The 17266-nt window shown below is 38.9% G+C and overlaps 1 protein-coding gene across 2 annotated transcripts in view; it reads left to right on the top strand.

Moving 5' to 3' along the window:
* Positions 1 to 17266, top strand: part of tbc1d8 (TBC1 domain family member 8) — an 81516-nt gene that overhangs the window by 18488 nt on the left and 45762 nt on the right. For both annotated transcript variants that reach the window (XM_030125682.1, XM_030125683.1), the window contains exons 2-5: positions 4665 to 4775; positions 7704 to 7822; positions 8645 to 8873; positions 14233 to 14473. In XM_030125682.1, the coding sequence (XP_029981542.1) occupies positions 4665 to 4775; positions 7704 to 7822; positions 8645 to 8873; positions 14233 to 14473 (700 nt within the window). The remainder of the gene's footprint in view (positions 1 to 4664; positions 4776 to 7703; positions 7823 to 8644; positions 8874 to 14232; positions 14474 to 17266) is intronic.

The raw sequence follows: 17266 nt of genomic DNA, 5'->3' as shown, positions 1-17266 counted from the left end.
TGTCTCGTCAAACTCATGCTGAATTTTTACGTCGGCCACCAAAGACTGAATCTGGACCGACCATGGTGTAGTTTTACCGTTTACTGTCATCATGTGGATTCACCTACCGACAGATTTACTGTCAACTACTGCATCTGTTTTTTGTCAAAGGGCCGGTCACAGAGGCGACGCTGACCAATCAGTGGTCTGCAGTGTTTACACAGTGTCACTTTTTAGTATCTGGTCCCCAGTCCTCGAACCTCAGTGGAGGTGAGACCAAAAAACTAGTACCAGGTACCAGATTCCAGGTCCTTTTTCATAATGGAAACGCAAAAAGGCCGAGTCGAGTCGTGCCAAGCCGGTACCACATAGTGGAAACACGCCTTTTTAAAATTATTATTATTATTATTATTATTATTAATTTTTTATTTATATATTATTTTTATTTTTTTATTTATTTGATTTTTTATTTTATTATTATTTTTATTATTACTTGTGTTTATTTTTTATTTATATATTATTTTTATTCATTTATTATTTTTTAATTTATTTTTATTATTTTTTTTTTAGTTTCATTATTTTTTTAATTTTTTAAAGCTTTTTATTAATTAATTAATTTATTTATTTATTCATTTATTTATTTTTTATTTTATTTTATTTTATTTATTTTTTAAATTATTATTATTATTATTATTATTATTATTATTATTATTATTATTATTTTATTTTCCATCCATCCATCCATTATCTTCCGCTTATCCGGGGCCGGGTCGCGGGGGTAACAGTCTAAGCAGGGATGCCCAGACTTCCCTCTCCCCAGACTCCTCCTCCAGCTCTTCCGGGGGGACCCCGAGGCGTTCCCAGGCCAGCCCACAGACATAGTCTCTCCAACGTGTCCTGGGTCTTCCCCAAGTTCTCCTCCCGGTGGGACATGCCCAGAACACCTCCCCAGGGAGGCGTCCAGGAGGCATCCGAAACAGATGCCCGAGCCACCTCAGCTGGCCCCTCTGGATGTGGAGGAGCAGCGGCTCTACTCCAAGCTCCTCCCTGGTGACTGAGCTCCTCACCCTATCCCTAAGGGTGCGCCCAGCCACCCTGCGGAGGAAACTCATTTGGACCGCTTGTATCCGGGATCTTGTCCTTTCGGTCATGACCCAAAGCTCATGACGATAGGTGAGGGTAGGAACGTAGATTAACCGGTAAATTAAGAGCTTCTCCTCTCTGCTCAGCTCCTTCTTCACCACGACAGACCGGTACAGCGACTGCATCACTGCAGATGCTGCACCGATCCGTCTGTCAATCTGACGCTTCTTCTTCTCCTTCCCTCACTTGTGAACAAGACCCCAAGGTCTTGTTTGGGGTCTTTTATAAACTATCCAAACAAAAAAGATGTGAATAACCTAAAAAAAAAAGAAATTTCTTAAGAAAAATCAGTGCAATTTTAACAATATTCTGCCTTAACTTCTCATTAGTCCATGTGCATTATGGAACTGAGCTACAAAGACACTAAACACTGAGGAACAGGAAGAAAAGAGTTCAAGTTGGGCTGAATTTTCTTTAGACATTTCAGGTTGTTCATATTTGTTCAGTTTATTCACATTTTATTGTTTCAGGATAGTTTGTAAATGTAAATATTTTCATAATTTCATGTTATTTTTTGCACTAAAACAAAGACAAAAATTAGAAGTTGTCATTATTTACAGACATAATGTAATATTATTTTTTCCATCAAACCCAGTAGTAAATCTGCAGTCCTTCTTTTGTGTGGGTTCTTCTGCTGTTATTGGACTGTAGATCAGATTGGTCTGGATGTGGAACCAACACTAGAGTTCCACAGCCTGGACTGTGGAATTTTTACATTTTGTAAATTCATCCCAGGGGCCGGACTGGAACCTTTGGCGGGACGCATTTGTGCCCTGGGACGCATGTTTGACAGCCCTGGTATAATAGTAGCCTAGTTAGAACAGAGCATGGGAGAAGAATCAGGTTTTATCCCTCAGCCAGCGCTAGTCAGAGGAGTATTGTAGTTGTTTTGTCGTGTGTCTGTCCAGTCAATGACGTAATAACATCATCTGAAGAATGCATTTGAGATATCTGCACCAGATTTATACTGTGGATGCATCTTGGCATGGAGCAGAAGCCTGTTGACAATAGGTCACCTATAGGGCAGTAACTTTTAACACAATCTTACATTATATTTGGCCAAGGGGTATTAAAAGTACGCAGCATGTTTTGTTTTTCATTGGTGTGCATGTTTTTCCAGTTCCCGCATATTTTATCAACGTTGTGCATGTTTTGCAAATTCCCGCAATTTTACAGCATAAAATAACCTAAAAACCCTGCATCTTCCATCAGATAGTCAAGGATGTTTACCTGCATCATCAAAGATTTTTACCCACATTTTTGTGGAGGGACAGTGACAAACACAGATAAGATCCACCTGCTCTCCGCTTGTTGTAACTTGCAGGTTTGTACTTTGTCTTGGGTTTATGTGGCTTATACTGCTGCCAAAAGTTTGATGTGAACTGGTTTTTATACAGTTACAGTTGTTACAGTGGGTTTGACTCGTGTAAAACAGCACACATCATACAGTCGATGGTTTCCTGGTTTCATTTTGCATCATTTTAACCCTTTCATGCATTAATTGTGAGAACCTTAGTCAAGTTTTTTTTCTTCAGTGTTTTTATTCCTCCTTAGGCATGAAAAAAACAATGCGATCAAGGTTTTTTTTTTTCTGTGGAGTTACAAAAATATCCATGCATTTAATTTTTGAAGTAAAGAAACGTGTTTAAAACCCAATATCAGAGAGGGATATGAAAACAATGAAATAAAAACATGTTTAATGCTGCTAATCTGATGTCTTCTCACATTTTAACATATTCTAATGCTATTAATTCCTCACTTCATTGAGATAATGTGTAAAAAAAACCTTCTTGTCTAACAAATAACAATTGATTTATACTCAAACATGTTAGTGCAGATCAGGTTTATCAAGAACAGCACCGTTACAGTAATGGTCTGAATGTCAGGATATGAGATGATGTGTAAGTGTCCACTGTGTTGGCTGATATGGAACTAAAACTAAAACCATTAACATACAAGAGAACAGCTGGAGAAGAACTGTCCGCTGGAGTGACTTATGCATGAAAGGGTTAATCTAAGGGGCCGTTTACACGGCGTAGGATTCAGTCGACTCCGGGAAGATTTCATGGCGGATTAGCCTTCTGTTAACATGGAAACGGTGCCTAGAGTGCCTGAATCCGGAAACTTTTGATACCAGGGTCCAGGGTGGAATGTTATCGATACGCTCCGCATTCCAGCTCCGTGTTAACGCGAATCGGAGCGTTCCGGGGTAAAATATGACGTCACCGCATGCGCGCGCAGCCAAGAACCGCCAGTTAACCCACTCCAGGCCAGTTGGTGGCGGTAATGCGCCTCCAAGCTGGTTTGCCAGCCTCTATGACACAATAAAGCTGCAGAAAAAGAAGGAACAACCACAACAACAATGGCCGGTTTCAGAACAACATACGTGCTGCTAACTGTGCTCAGTTTGCTGTCGCTTCTCCACCAAAAGTTAGACTTACTGTGTCTACACTCTTACCAGCGGAGACGCATTTCTTATATTCGCCAATGCCTGAGTCAATCCCTAACGTACCATCGAAGGAGGACAGTTAGGAGATCGCCAGCTACTGGTCTGGCATGGCCACTACAGCGTATCCAGACGTCCTCGCGGACTCATGTTAACGCAGATCGTTATCATAGCGGCTTCGTCTTAACGCGGAGTGATTTTATAACGCAAAGGAGAAATCTTTGCGGAATTAGATCCTAGTGTTGCCGTGTAAACGTACCCTAAGCTTACACCCAGGGCTGTAGCACCAAATTCTGGGCCCATACACAAAAAGTCCTGATGGGCCCCCCACAACCCCCCCGACACACACACACACACACACACACACACCCATCTGCCAAGGGCCTTACCCACCAACACAATGTCTGTATCACAGGGCTAACATTATGATTTAACCATAATTCACCAGTCTGCTTAAGCTGCTGTATAAGAAAACACAACCACACAGACTGTATTTACTCATTAGATTTACTGACGGAACAAGAATTTTTCAATAGCCTAGAATAATATGTCATAAAAGGTAACCAAACAAAACATGACTCAATAATCATTTTCCTGTAAAGAAACAAAAAAGGCAAAAACAAACAGATTTGAACAAGTATTCCAAAAATAAAAACAGCACAATTCCATCCATTCCAGTTTTCTCGACAGAAAATGTCCACTGACTGGTCTTCTTGCTGGAAAAATCCCTGATGAGGTCTTTAAAGTCCAATGCTCTTACCAATGGGCTTTCAATGGAGAGAACTTAGCCTAAGTAGCAAGGTGCGTTTGTCAAACTCCTGTGGACTGAACCATTTTGTGCTTTTCTCAGGGGCGTTCACAGAGCAGTCTGCACTTTTATGGAATACAATAATATACCAATTTATAAAATCTAATGCATGAAGCTTGCATATATGTAGGTCAATATTTATCATGTAATGTAGTTGAACAACAGGAAAAAAAAAAATCTTCACTTCCCATAGGCCCCCCTCTCCCTTGGGCCCCCCCACAGCTGTGTAGGTTAACAGCCCTGATCACCGGCCGTGCTTACACCTCTTTTGTGCTGCTGTGTGTGCAGGCCTCCTGGTGGGAGCCCTGGACACGGTGCTGGACTCCAACGCCAGGGTGATCCCCTTCCGCATCCTCCTCCAGGTCCCCGGCTCCCAGATCAGCTGGGTCATCGCCAGCGGTAAGCCCACCTATTTCATCTTCTCCTGTGGGTCTCCGCTCACACTCTGAGGAGATGCTACTTTTCAAGCTGGTTCCATTCTCATTTGTGTGTCTTTCACTAACGTTTGTCAGTAGTTTTAACTTCTCTGCTAATATTGGACAGTATTTTTTAAGCTAATGGTGGATACACTTTAATTCAGTGTTTTTTCTGATGTAGACAACCTCACATTTAAATGCATATTTTTTATCATTTGTATTATCTTGCACTTAGATGCTTTATTTCAGCTCTTTATTCATACTTTTAACCAACTTTTACATTCATGTCAGCTCTATTAACTCAGACTCTGTTACCTTAACCCTTTCATGCATACTGGTCACTCCAGTGGACAGCTCTTCTACAGCTGTTCTCTGGTGTATTCATGGGTTTTGTTGTTCTTTTTGTAGTGTTTTTTTTTTTTTTTTTGCACATATCTTTATTAAAGTTTTCAGACACTACATATCTTTCTGACATGAATTGGTAACATTATGCAGATCTCTCCTGAGCATAAACCCCCAGAATCACAAGCCCTCCCCATAGTTTTCACACGATTTATCAGTAAATACCTGTTTCTGTGCGTCAAAAATGTCCAGCTGAGTGGACATTTTTGCAACTTCATGAAAAATAGGTTCATAAGAATTTATTTTTTCATTATTATTATTTTTTTTTTTTTTAAGTATTTTTTAATTTTTTTTTTTTTTTAATTATTTTATTTTATTTATTTATTTTTATTTATTTTTCAGAAGAAAATTTTCCAATCGCATTGTTTTTTTTCCTGCCTAAAGAGGAATAAAAACATTCAGGAAAAAATTTTGATTAAGGTTCTCATAATTCGTGCATGAAAGGGTTAATATCATAGCTGTTCATCTCACTAAATATTTTCATTATTATATTAGCTTACACTCAAAATATTATATTTCAGCAGTTTATTCATACATTTAACCACTTATATTATTTACTGTATATTAGCTAACTTTATTTGCTTACTGTGTTCTCCATTTTAGCTCTATTCACTTAAACTATATTGACTATTTCCACTGTTTATACATTTCACTTCATATTTTTATTGCTTATCCTAGCTTAAATTATCCAACCATCCATTTTTTTTTTTTTTTATCGTAGTAACTTACATTATGAACCTATACATTAGCACCTACTGCTTATTCATATATTTAGCTAATTACTACTCATTAGCTTACACTTTCAGAAGCAACTTGCTTGTTTTATACTAACTATATCAGCGTCCAAACTTGCTAGCTTACTGCTGTTAGAGAGACTGTACTGTCTCAGTTGGAATAAGTCAACAGTCCCTCTTTTAGTCAGTTTAGCATGACATCAAATTTTTAAATGATATTCACGTTCTTTCCTTTTTTAACAAATACATTTGTACTTATGTAATGATGCACCAGCGATCTCAGAAAGGTGCTGTATCACTCATTAAAGGCCAGACATTCACAGCAAGGTTATTGTCGTTAACGAAAACTAACGAAATGACGAAAACTAGAATTGTAAAAACATTTTCGTTAACTGAAATAAATAAAAACTATAATTAAAAGAAAGAAAGATAACTAACTGAAACTGTATTGTGTGTTTACAAAACTAACCTATAACTATAAAAATTCTAGATAAAATTCCCTTCGTTTTCGTCTTTGTCAATGTCGGATTGATATGAAATCAATTTATTTCCCTCAAGCAATTTTAGCTGCTGGCACCATACGATATTTAATGGTCTGTCACTTGTGTTCACTTGTGGTTTCCAGTCGTCCTCTGGTCCCCACTCTACCTGGAAACATGGAGACTAAAGTTGGGAGAAAGCAGCAGAGTCCTGTCTGGGATTTATTTGAATACGACGACAGAGAAGAAGAGAAAAGAGACGACTAAACTAAAACTAAACTAAAGCTAAGCATTTAGAAAATAAAAACTAATAAAAATTATCAAACCCGCTCTAAAAATGAATTAAAATGAACTGAATTAGAGAAAATAAAGTCAAAACTAAATAAAACTAAACTAGAATGAAAAATCCAAAACTATTAGAACCTTGGTTCATAGTTCCATCACTACACAGGGTTTGAGCGGAGTCTTAAAAAAAGTCTTAAAAGTCTTGAATTGAATACCCTAAAAAAGTCTTTAAAAGGTATTAAATTTGATATGGTAGGTCTTATGTTATGTTGCCATGAACTTGTTCACTGTATTGTGTTTAAATGTGTCTGTTAAATGTCCAAGCTGCAAAGAAAGTAACGTGAGTTGACTCAGTTCCAACTCAACAATTTATATTGAAATTAGGAACTGACTAGAAAAGCACTCGGAGAGCCCCACCACCACCACCACACACACACACACACACACACACACACACACACACACACACACACACACACACACACTGATCACCTCCAAAATTCAATCATTTGTTCCTTGTGCCAGTATCAACATTTCCTGAAAATCCATCCATAACTTTTGGAGTTATCTTGCTAACAGACAAACAGACAGACAGACAAACCCCGATGAAAACAGAACCTCGTTGGCAGAGGAAATTATTGCTAACTTTTTAGAAATGATCACAGAACATTCAGCCCAACACGTGCAGCTGTTAGTCACACCGTGTCGCCCGAGAAAGCTGACTTTGGGAACTTTAAGGGACGGCTCACAAATGAAAAGTAAGCATGGGTGGAGAAAAGATCACTGTGATCCTGTTGAGCGAGTTTTCCTAAATTCTAAGAGTCACAAATTTTATAATATGGTCATGAAATAGGCTGTGAAATGGGCTTTAAATTCTGTTCTAAGTGGTCTTCAAAAGGACTTAAACGTCTTATATTTAACTTGTAGAAACCTGTAGGAACCCTGCACTACTGCATGAAGTTTTCAGTCCCAGCTGTGAAATTCCCCACCTGTGTGTGTTGTCTTTGTCAGGAGCTGCCATAGAAGAAGTGAACAAGCACTGGGACTGGCTGGTCCACAACCTGCTGCACTCTCTGTCTGTGTTCGAGAACAAGGAGGATGTCGCCAGCTTCGTCAAAGGAAAAGTCAAGGTGTGAAACTAGGGATGGAACCAGATGAAATGTCATATCATGGTTATTGTGACCAAAATGATCACAGTTATCATTATTATCGCGGCACTATTGAAATTGTGCTCAAATTGTTCAAAAAGTACTGATACACACACTGAAAGAATTTAACCAAGTTCTATTTTATAAAAACAAACAAACAAACTAATAAAATAATTGGCACACTGTCCCTTCTGTGTCAGAAACATTCAAATATTAACCCTTAATGGTCTGAGCCTATTTTGTCCGTTTTTCAGTCCTTTTGATTTGGCCTTTATATACTATATAAACAAATGTTTACTATACCCATGTTTGGGATCTGTTTTTTCAGCACAACTTCATCTGTCTCATCTGTCTATTATTTGTTCACTTTAACCTACTATAAAAGCATAAAAGGACAAAAAACAATATAAAATTCAATTTGAAAAATGTATATAGTTTATTGCATAAATAACACACAGATGCTTAACGAACCTTTTCAAAGACTTTAAAAGTGAATATCATTTCCAAATATTAGGTATAGAAAATTAAAATTGTAATAAATTAAAACTATACTCAGATATTTGACATAAAAGCAGATCTGTACATAGGCGTTTTTCCCCTAAAAGTGCAGTAATCAAACACGGTTATCATGAGAATTAGAATTTAAACGGTAAAACTAACCGTCTGTTATTTTACCGCGGTTTATCATTATACTGGTAATCGTTACATTCCGATGTGAAACGTAGTGCTGTTGCCACGGCTCCTGTCAGAAGTCCACCTGAAGCCTTGTACTTATCAGTGCGACTTCCCCTCTTCTCTTTGCAGGGGCTCATTGCAGAGGAGGTCCGGGGTCGCCAGGCTGCCCAGGAGGAGGACCCGGGGAAGTTCAGGGAGGCGCTGCTGAAGTTCGAGCTGCACTTCGGCCTCCCGTCATCAGAGAAACTGGTGACGTACTACTCGTGCTGCTGCTGGAAGGGCCGGGTGCCTCGGCAGGGCTTCCTCTACCTCAGCATCAACCACATGGCCTTCTACTCCTTCCTGCTGGGGAAGGAAGGTCTGTACACCTTCACTCCATCCAAGGGAATAACTGTCAAAAGAGCCAGCCACCATGTACACCACAGGTGTCAAACATGCGGCCAGGGGGCCAAATCTGGGATGAATTTGTCAAATGCAAAAATTACACTGAATATATGAACAATCCTTTTAGTTCAGGTTCCACATTCAGACCAATTCAATCTCAAATGGGCAGGATTCAATAAAATACTATCATAATAAATTATAAATAATGACAACTCCAAATTTCTCTGTTTATAAATGTAAATGTTTTCACGTATTTACACTAAAACAAAGTATAATTTTGCAAAAATGTGAATAACCTGAACTAATATGAACAACCTGAAATGTCTTAAGAGAAGTAAGTGCATTTTTAATAAGATTCTGTCTGTTATTAAATGTTTTGTGTGTTTGCAGATCCACTGTGATCTGTAAGTTATAATGTACATGTGTAGATGATAAACTGAGGCAGAATAGTGTTAAAATTACACTTATTTATTCAGTTTGTTCATGTTCACATTGTTTTAAAAGATAGTTTGTAGATGTAAACATTTTCTTAATGTAAATTTACTTTATTCGCTCTAAAACATAGAGAAAAGTTTGGAATTGACATTTATTTTATTATTATATTATTATGTTATATTGTTATATATGTTATATTATTTTATTGATCTGGCCCACTTCAGATCACATTTAGCTGAATGTGGAACTGAACTATAATGAGTTTGACAGCCCTGATGTAGACAAAACCACACTGTTTACAGGAGATAGTTAGTTTGCATGAGTGCCCATCCTTCGCTCTTTCCAATATCTGAAATGTCAAGATTTGCTGTTTTCTTCATGTTTTTCATCTTGGTTGGTTAAAGGTGGGGTAGGAGATCGTAGAAAAACCGTTTGAGCAAGCTACATTTTGAAAATACAAGTCCAAACCCCTTTCTTCTTCATCCTTCCAAAGCCACACTTCCAGAGTACTGACACGCGCCATGTTTGTTCTCGAGGGTTCACGAGCGCTGCACAGCAACAGTTCACCGGCTCTGGCTCCGACCCAGCCTACGGCCCCGGCTTCGGCCCCGGTCCATGCATACCTCATCCAGTCTCCTCCAACCCCCCCGCTCTTCCAGAACAGCCCCAGTTCAGACCTATCTGACTAACGTTACATTTACTACTGATTTATGTTTGTGACTAAACAGTTTGTCAGTGAACTTTCCATCCTAATATAACTAATATGTCCCAGCTCTGGCTCTGGCTTCGTTTCCTGTACCAGTGCTCCGAGCCTCTGAGAACGCACACAGAGGGGTACGCACAGAGGGGGGAGGGACAAATGGCAGTTGAGTTTGATAGACATATCACTTTTCAATCATTTCAGTTGGGCGCTGAAAATGATTGGATGGTGTTTTTTCAGTCCGGTCTGTTCCACAGGTGACTACATTTTTTAATTTTTCTGTTAGAGCATTTAATTACCTGGTTGTAATTAGGGATGGGAATTGTTAAGAATTGAACGATTCTGATTCTACTATCGACTTTGCTTATCGATCCAATTCCTTATCGATTCTCTTATCGATTCTCATTGAGTGAGGGAATAAAAGAGTACAAACGGGTGTGTTTGCATTAACTGTCTTTTATATTTCCATCTCTGCACAGAAAAAAGAACAAATACAGTAAATATACCATATACAGTATGTACAAATAATAACAGATGATGCTGGGCCTGGTTCTGGGGGCGTACAGTGAAAGTGAAACTAAAGATGCTTTACTAATTCCTCTATTGCCACATTTCCACTACGTCGAACCAGTTTGACTCGGCTCGGCTCGTCTCCCGTTGCTGTACACCTCATTTCCTTTCCCCTACCTTTGGAAATTTGTATTTGGGTACGACATTTGTAACCGGAACCAGAACTGGGCCTGGTGTTCACTCTGCCGCTACATTCACAAGCGTTGCTAAGTATCGTATCAAATACGTGACATTCCTGTAAATGAATCCCATGCTGTGGACAAATGTTTGAACAGACTGGAGGGATTCCACCCTTTAGAAGAAATGGAAGCTTTGCAAGTGTTACCAGTGGACCTGGTGTGGTCTGTTTAGACCTGGTATGGTCTGTTTAGACCTGGTGTGGTCTGTTTAGACCTGGTATGGTCTGTTTAGACCTGGTGTGGTCTGTTTAGACCTGGTGTGGTCTGTTTAGACCTGGTGTGGTCTGTTTAGACCTGGTATGGTCTGTTTAGACCTGGTGTGGTCTGTTTAGACCTGGTGTGGTCTGGTTGGACCTGGTATGGTCTGTTTGGACCTGGTGTGGTCTGTTTAGACCTGATGTGGTCTGTTTGGACCTGGTGTGGTCTGGTTGGACCTGGTGTGGTCTGTTTGGACCTGGTGTGGTCTGTTTAGACCTGGTGTGGTCTGTTTGGACCTGGTGTGGTCTGTTTGGACCTGGTGTGGTCTGTTTAGACCTGGTGTGGTCTGTTTAGACCTGGTGTGGTCTGTTTGGACCTGGTGTGGTCTGTTTAGACCTGGTGTGGTCTGTTTGGACCTGGTGTGGTCTGTTTAGACCTGGTGTGGTCTGTTTAGACCTGGTGTGGTCTGTTTGGACCTGGTGTGGTCTGTTTAGACCTGGTGTGGTCTGTTTGGACCTGGTGTGGTCTGTTTAGACCTGGTGTGGTCTGTTTAGACCTGGTGTGGTCTGTTTGGACCGTTTCTGCCTCAACACGAAGTTGGCTACGTTCTGACCAAAACAATGCAGCGTCCACATAACATCATCGCGCATGCGCAGCGAAGGCGGAACTGATAAGAAGAATCATTAAGCAGGCAGGCAAACAATTCCAAGGAATCGAGCTACTGGGATCCGGTTCTCAAAAAGAACCGGCTCTCGATTCCCATCCCTAGTTGTAATTGGGGTGTGAAGGGGATTTTAAGCTGTATAGTAAAAAATGCTCCAGGAAAGCATATCCCATCCCACCTGCAAAACAACCACCCTGAAGATGACACATTTGGTAAATTTAATATTTAACTTCCTAAAAATCTACAATCCTGTGGTTGTATGTCAAACACAAGTCATCCTTAAAGTAACATTTTAGAGTCATTTAAGCCCTTGTGTAAGAAATCTAATGTGTATCAAATAACACCTTGTGCTTATTTTTCTCACATCTCATCAGTACATTGTGTTTGAGTCTGCATCTGCAAAAGTCTGTGTCTCATTCACACTGGAGCATTAGCTTTATCCAACTGACATGAACTGAGAGCGCAACAGGCAATTTAAGGCATGTTCTTACTGAACAAGCAGGATTTTGGACATGTTTCAGAGCCAAGTGTGAACTTTTAGAAGGCTGTGGTGGAAGCCTGAAGTCATGATCACTCTCGCACAAAAACCTGATTTTTAGAACCTCTTGATTGCAAGTTAGGAACTGAAATGATAATAAATAAACAGTTCAGACATTCCAAGAGGGATGACACAATTTCAAATGAGCCATTGAATGCTTTTGTATGAATCATATCGGGGCAAATTATTATTCAAATCCAAGTATTTTAGGAGGTTTTATAGCATGACTGTTGGGGATCATTTAACTGTCAGTACTTGTATGATATTAACCAGCTGACTGTTGAGATCACCTCAGTGAACACTGAGGAAAATAGACTTCAGAGTATTACAAAACATGAGGCATTCAGGGAGTGAATATGCATACGAAACAGTTCCTTCCAAACTAAATGGTAACAGTTTTGTGCAGTAATTTGGAAACTAGTCACAGAATTTATTTTATTTTTATTAACCTTCATTTAATCAGGGAAAAAAAATCCCATTGAGATTATAAGAACCTCTTTTTCAAGGGGGTCCTGGCCAAGATTACCAATTGTCAGATTACCTAGAATAGTTTAAAGTTTAAACATGCTCAGCACAAATTAACTTCTGGGTCAGTCCACGGCAGGCCTCCCCTCCAACCAGGCATGATCTTTCCGGTTTAGGTTAGTTTATTTCAGACACAGACATAATACAAAACATATGAAACAAAAATAAAAATAATAATAATAATAATAATAAACAATCCACAAATTAAAACAATCAAACAATAGAAAAATAATAATAATAATAATGATAAATAATACATAAAAAATAAAATAGTAGAAAAAAAAAAAAAAAGAACTGTTGTGCCTGAAAGGGAGTAGGAAGAAGCCACTGCTTATCCAGTCCTCCCCCTAATTCCAGTCCTCAGACTGTTAGTGCTGAATCACTTTATATACAACATAAGATTGTGATTATCTACATACACTTCTACATACACTCATACAGTCACATACACACATACATACACACATACATACTGAATGATTCCAGTCATTGAAGTAGAAAAGGACTAGGAGAGCGCAGACCTCCGCCAAGGCAGATCAGCCCCCCCCATCACCACTAAAATTTCATCATTTGTTCCTTGTGCCAGTATCAACATTTCTTTAAGATTTCATCCAAATGCATTCATAAGTTTTTGAGTTATCTTGCTAACAGACAAACAAACAAACAAACAAACAAACAAACCCTGATGAAAACATAACCTCCACCAAGGAACGGCAGAGGTAATAATAGTTGTTTTCAGACTAGACCTTGTTACACATGAGCAATGTGCCTTTGGAACAGTCGCTATGGAATGATGGTTTTAAACATTTCAGATTCAGAAAACTTTATTTATCCCAAACAGACAATTCATTTGCAGCTTACCGCAGACATCAGCCCACATCCAAAGTGCAATGTGACAAACATAAATAAATCAGTGCACGAATACAGGATCATTGAAAGCAACTACGAATAAATGCATTTAAAAAATCAACAATAAATAATCAATAAATACCAATGCAGACTAAAAGACCCTATTGGTTCAGCTAACGTTAAAAAAAAAAAAAATCATATAAAATGACTAAAATGGCTTCTGTCATTTTTCAGTGCCTAAAGAAAATAACAAAAAATAGTCAGTATAATAGTACTACAGCATGAAAAATCAGTGTTAAAAAGGATAGATTTAAATTGGTGGAGATATTTTGACCAAAATTCCCCTGGATCGCCAATACTTTATCTGTACTTTGGTAAATATGCATGTCAGGATCAGCTTTTACGGAGAGTTAAGACAGCTCTTACAGAACTCATAAAGACAGACACCTGAAAACAACCTCTGAAAATCTCATAAATCAAACATAAACAGTTCAAAAGTACTCAATGAACAAGCCTCAGTATCTCAAAAACTAATGAAGCTATGCAGCTGAAGTTCGATCTGGTTTTCACTGTGACTGTTGAAGTGGTCTGAGATGGTCAGGTGGGAACATTTTCTGCAGTCTGGCGTTTTGGGGCTGGACTCACCCGGCCTCCTCCGTCTTCTCTCGTCCTCAGTTAAGTTCGTGATCCCCTGGGCGGAGGTGACGCAGTTGGAGCGGGTCTCCACCGGCCTGATGCACGAGGCCATCCGAGTTAGCACGCGGCAGCGGCAAAGGGAGTTCTCCATGTTCCTGAACCTGGACGAGGCCTACGGGGTCATAGGTCAGCTGGCTGACATTACCCTGAGGCGGCTGCTGGACAGCGAAGGACTGGAGCTGGATCGAGTCCTGCAGCAGCCCGCACGCATCACAAAGAGGTGAGTTAGGAGCTCCATGGCAACAGCAAGGCCTCATTTGTTTGTCCTTTTTTGTGAATTTTTTTTGTTTTTTTCTAAGCCTTTACAGGTGGCTGAATCGCACATTTGTTAAATAGTTTTATGTTCTCTGTCTTACTTTCAGACAGGAACAGTAATGCACACTCACCATTCATTCTGAGATGCCGCTGTGAGGCAGGGTGGCTTATTTCTGTCCATTTCAAACCTCAAAACCTTAACAGGAAGTCAAGTTAAAATTATACTCTCTGAGTCACATAGTACAGCACAGTATTTATACAGTATGTAGATCTTATCTGAGACTACAGAAGGTGACAAATGAAAACTGAAAAAAGGAAGAAGAAGAAAGAAAAAGTACACGGAGAATCCAAGGTGGGCAAAAAACCCCACAGTGATAACATTAAAAGTAAAATAAAAATTAGATTAGAAAAAACTTTAACTCCTTGTTTCACTGTCAGTAAATATAAATACTACTGTTTATTGTTAAACCTTCTTATAAGGTCCTCATGGTGAACGTGTTTATGATATGTCAAATCCTGCCATTTGGCACATTAGCTCTAAATTCAGAAGAAATGTTAACCACCTGTTATTTCTTTTCATTCAGGCCAAGTAATGCGAACATCATTAACAGTTCACAGACATATGTAAATAAATTCTGCTTAATGGTTATACAACCATTTACATCCTCACTGGTTTAAATGTTGGCAAACAGACATAATGGTCAAATATTTCATCATATTTCACTTTATTAGAAGAAACAGTCAGTAAGGCAACAATTTTGCAGACAGTCCAGCCTTATCTAGGACTACTAGTGTTCTTAAACATTTTGGTTAGATAACAAATAGGCCTCGACACTGTATCCAATCCAATCCAACTTTATTTGTAAAGCACTTTAAAACAACCATAGTGGACCAGAGTGCTGTACAGAAAAATAAATAAAAACCAAAATAACAGAGTAAAATACAAGAATAGATTAAAAGACACAGAACAACTGTAAAAATAAAATAAAAAATAAATAAATGAATAAATAAAAAACAGAAGAATAGATAAAACCTAAATAAAAGAATAAAATACGAGAATCGATTAAAACATAAAAAGCTGCTCAGTTACAAACAACAACAAATAAGAAAAAAAAAACAATACCAAATAAAACAATTGAATAACAAGAAAAGCACTCGGAGAGCGCAGACCTCCGCCAAGACAGATCTGCCTCCCATGTGTGCATGCGGGTTTGCAAGCCCGACCCACCCCCGATCACCACCAAAATGTAGTCATTTCTTCCTTGTGCCAGTATCAACATTTCCTGAAAATTTCATGAAAATCCATCCATAACTTTTTGAGTTATCTTGCTAACAAACAAACACGCACGCGTGCACGCAAACACACAAAGCCAAGTGATCACAATACCTTCTGGCGGAGGTAAAAATATTACATTCAAACAAAAGTTTCAAAAGCCAAGGAGAAAAGATGGGCTTTAAGAAGGGATCTGAAAACAGACAGAGGAGGACTGTCTGATGTGCAGAGGCAGATGGTTCCAAAGTTTAGGAGCTGCTGCAGCAAAGGCTGGAGACAAATGGTTAATATTTTTCTTTCTATCGTATTTAAATTGATTACATTTCTATATGCCTGAGACACAGTTTGCTCCAGATCCTCTGAATATCATGAAATATCCTGGATTTGAACTCATTAGTCCAGGGACGATAATGTAAGAGGTCCCTGTGGAATATGTTTATACTGAGTCTCATATGAGACGTTTTCACTTTGGCTCCTGTTCCAAAACTGAAGCATTTGATATTTATGTCGGATGTGTGGAGGCTCCCATCCTATATGTGAGAGCCACACCTTAAGGCTGGGTTTTTCAACCTTGGGGTCGGGACCTCACATGGGGTCACCTGGAATTCAAATGGGGTCACCTGAAATTTCTAGTAATTGATAAAAAAAAAACAAAAACAACTTACTGATAAAAAATAAATGGTGAGTTGACAGAGATAATCCTAATCCATAACAGACATGACAAACTGTGGTTGTGAAACTGCAGCACTGTGGTTCTGTTTCTGTGTCAAATGTTCACTGTGGTCAGTTTCAGATGCTGCAGCTCTTTCATAATTCATAGTTTCAGTTCTGGTTTGTTCAGTATTAATTGTCCTCCTTGTAAATCACAGCTGGACTGACTGGACAGATCCTGACCAAGGAAAATAAAATTCTCCCTTTGTGCAGTAATCTACACCTGGATTTACTGCCTCTGTCCACAATAATAGACATTATATAGACTAAATGTCCTCTAACATTAATGTTTATTTACATAGTATAGCAAACTATTACATGATCAAAAACAAATTAATTTTAGCAAAAAAAAAAAGTCTCCATTTTGAATATCTGGGGTCGCCAGAAATTTGTGATATTAAACTGGGGTCACGAGCAAAACAAGGTTGGGAACCACATTGGCTTAAGCCAATTTATGGACCTTGGTACAAATTTTATGTTCATAGAATAAACACACACACCACCGTCTAACACAGGACAGTCATTATGTATGAATATGGAATTCCACATACTACATACATACTACAGATTGAACCAGACTACAACAGAGACAGTTTCTTCACATGTCACGTACTCATGCAATTTCAAGCCCAGATATTTCTACTGATCAGTGTAAGACAGAACTATTGCTTTAGGCCAGAACTGCTCAGTGAGTGACACTAATGCATAAATACTGTATGAGAAGATTTAGGTCACAAACTGCAGGGAGAAAGGGAGAAAAGGATAGCTGTGGGT

This window comes from Sphaeramia orbicularis, chromosome 21 (assembly GCF_902148855.1).
Source record: "Sphaeramia orbicularis chromosome 21, fSphaOr1.1, whole genome shotgun sequence".
Lineage (NCBI taxonomy): Eukaryota > Metazoa > Chordata > Actinopteri > Kurtiformes > Apogonidae > Sphaeramia > Sphaeramia orbicularis.
Note: the sequence above shows the minus strand (reverse complement) of the source record. Positions and strands in the feature narration are given on the sequence as shown.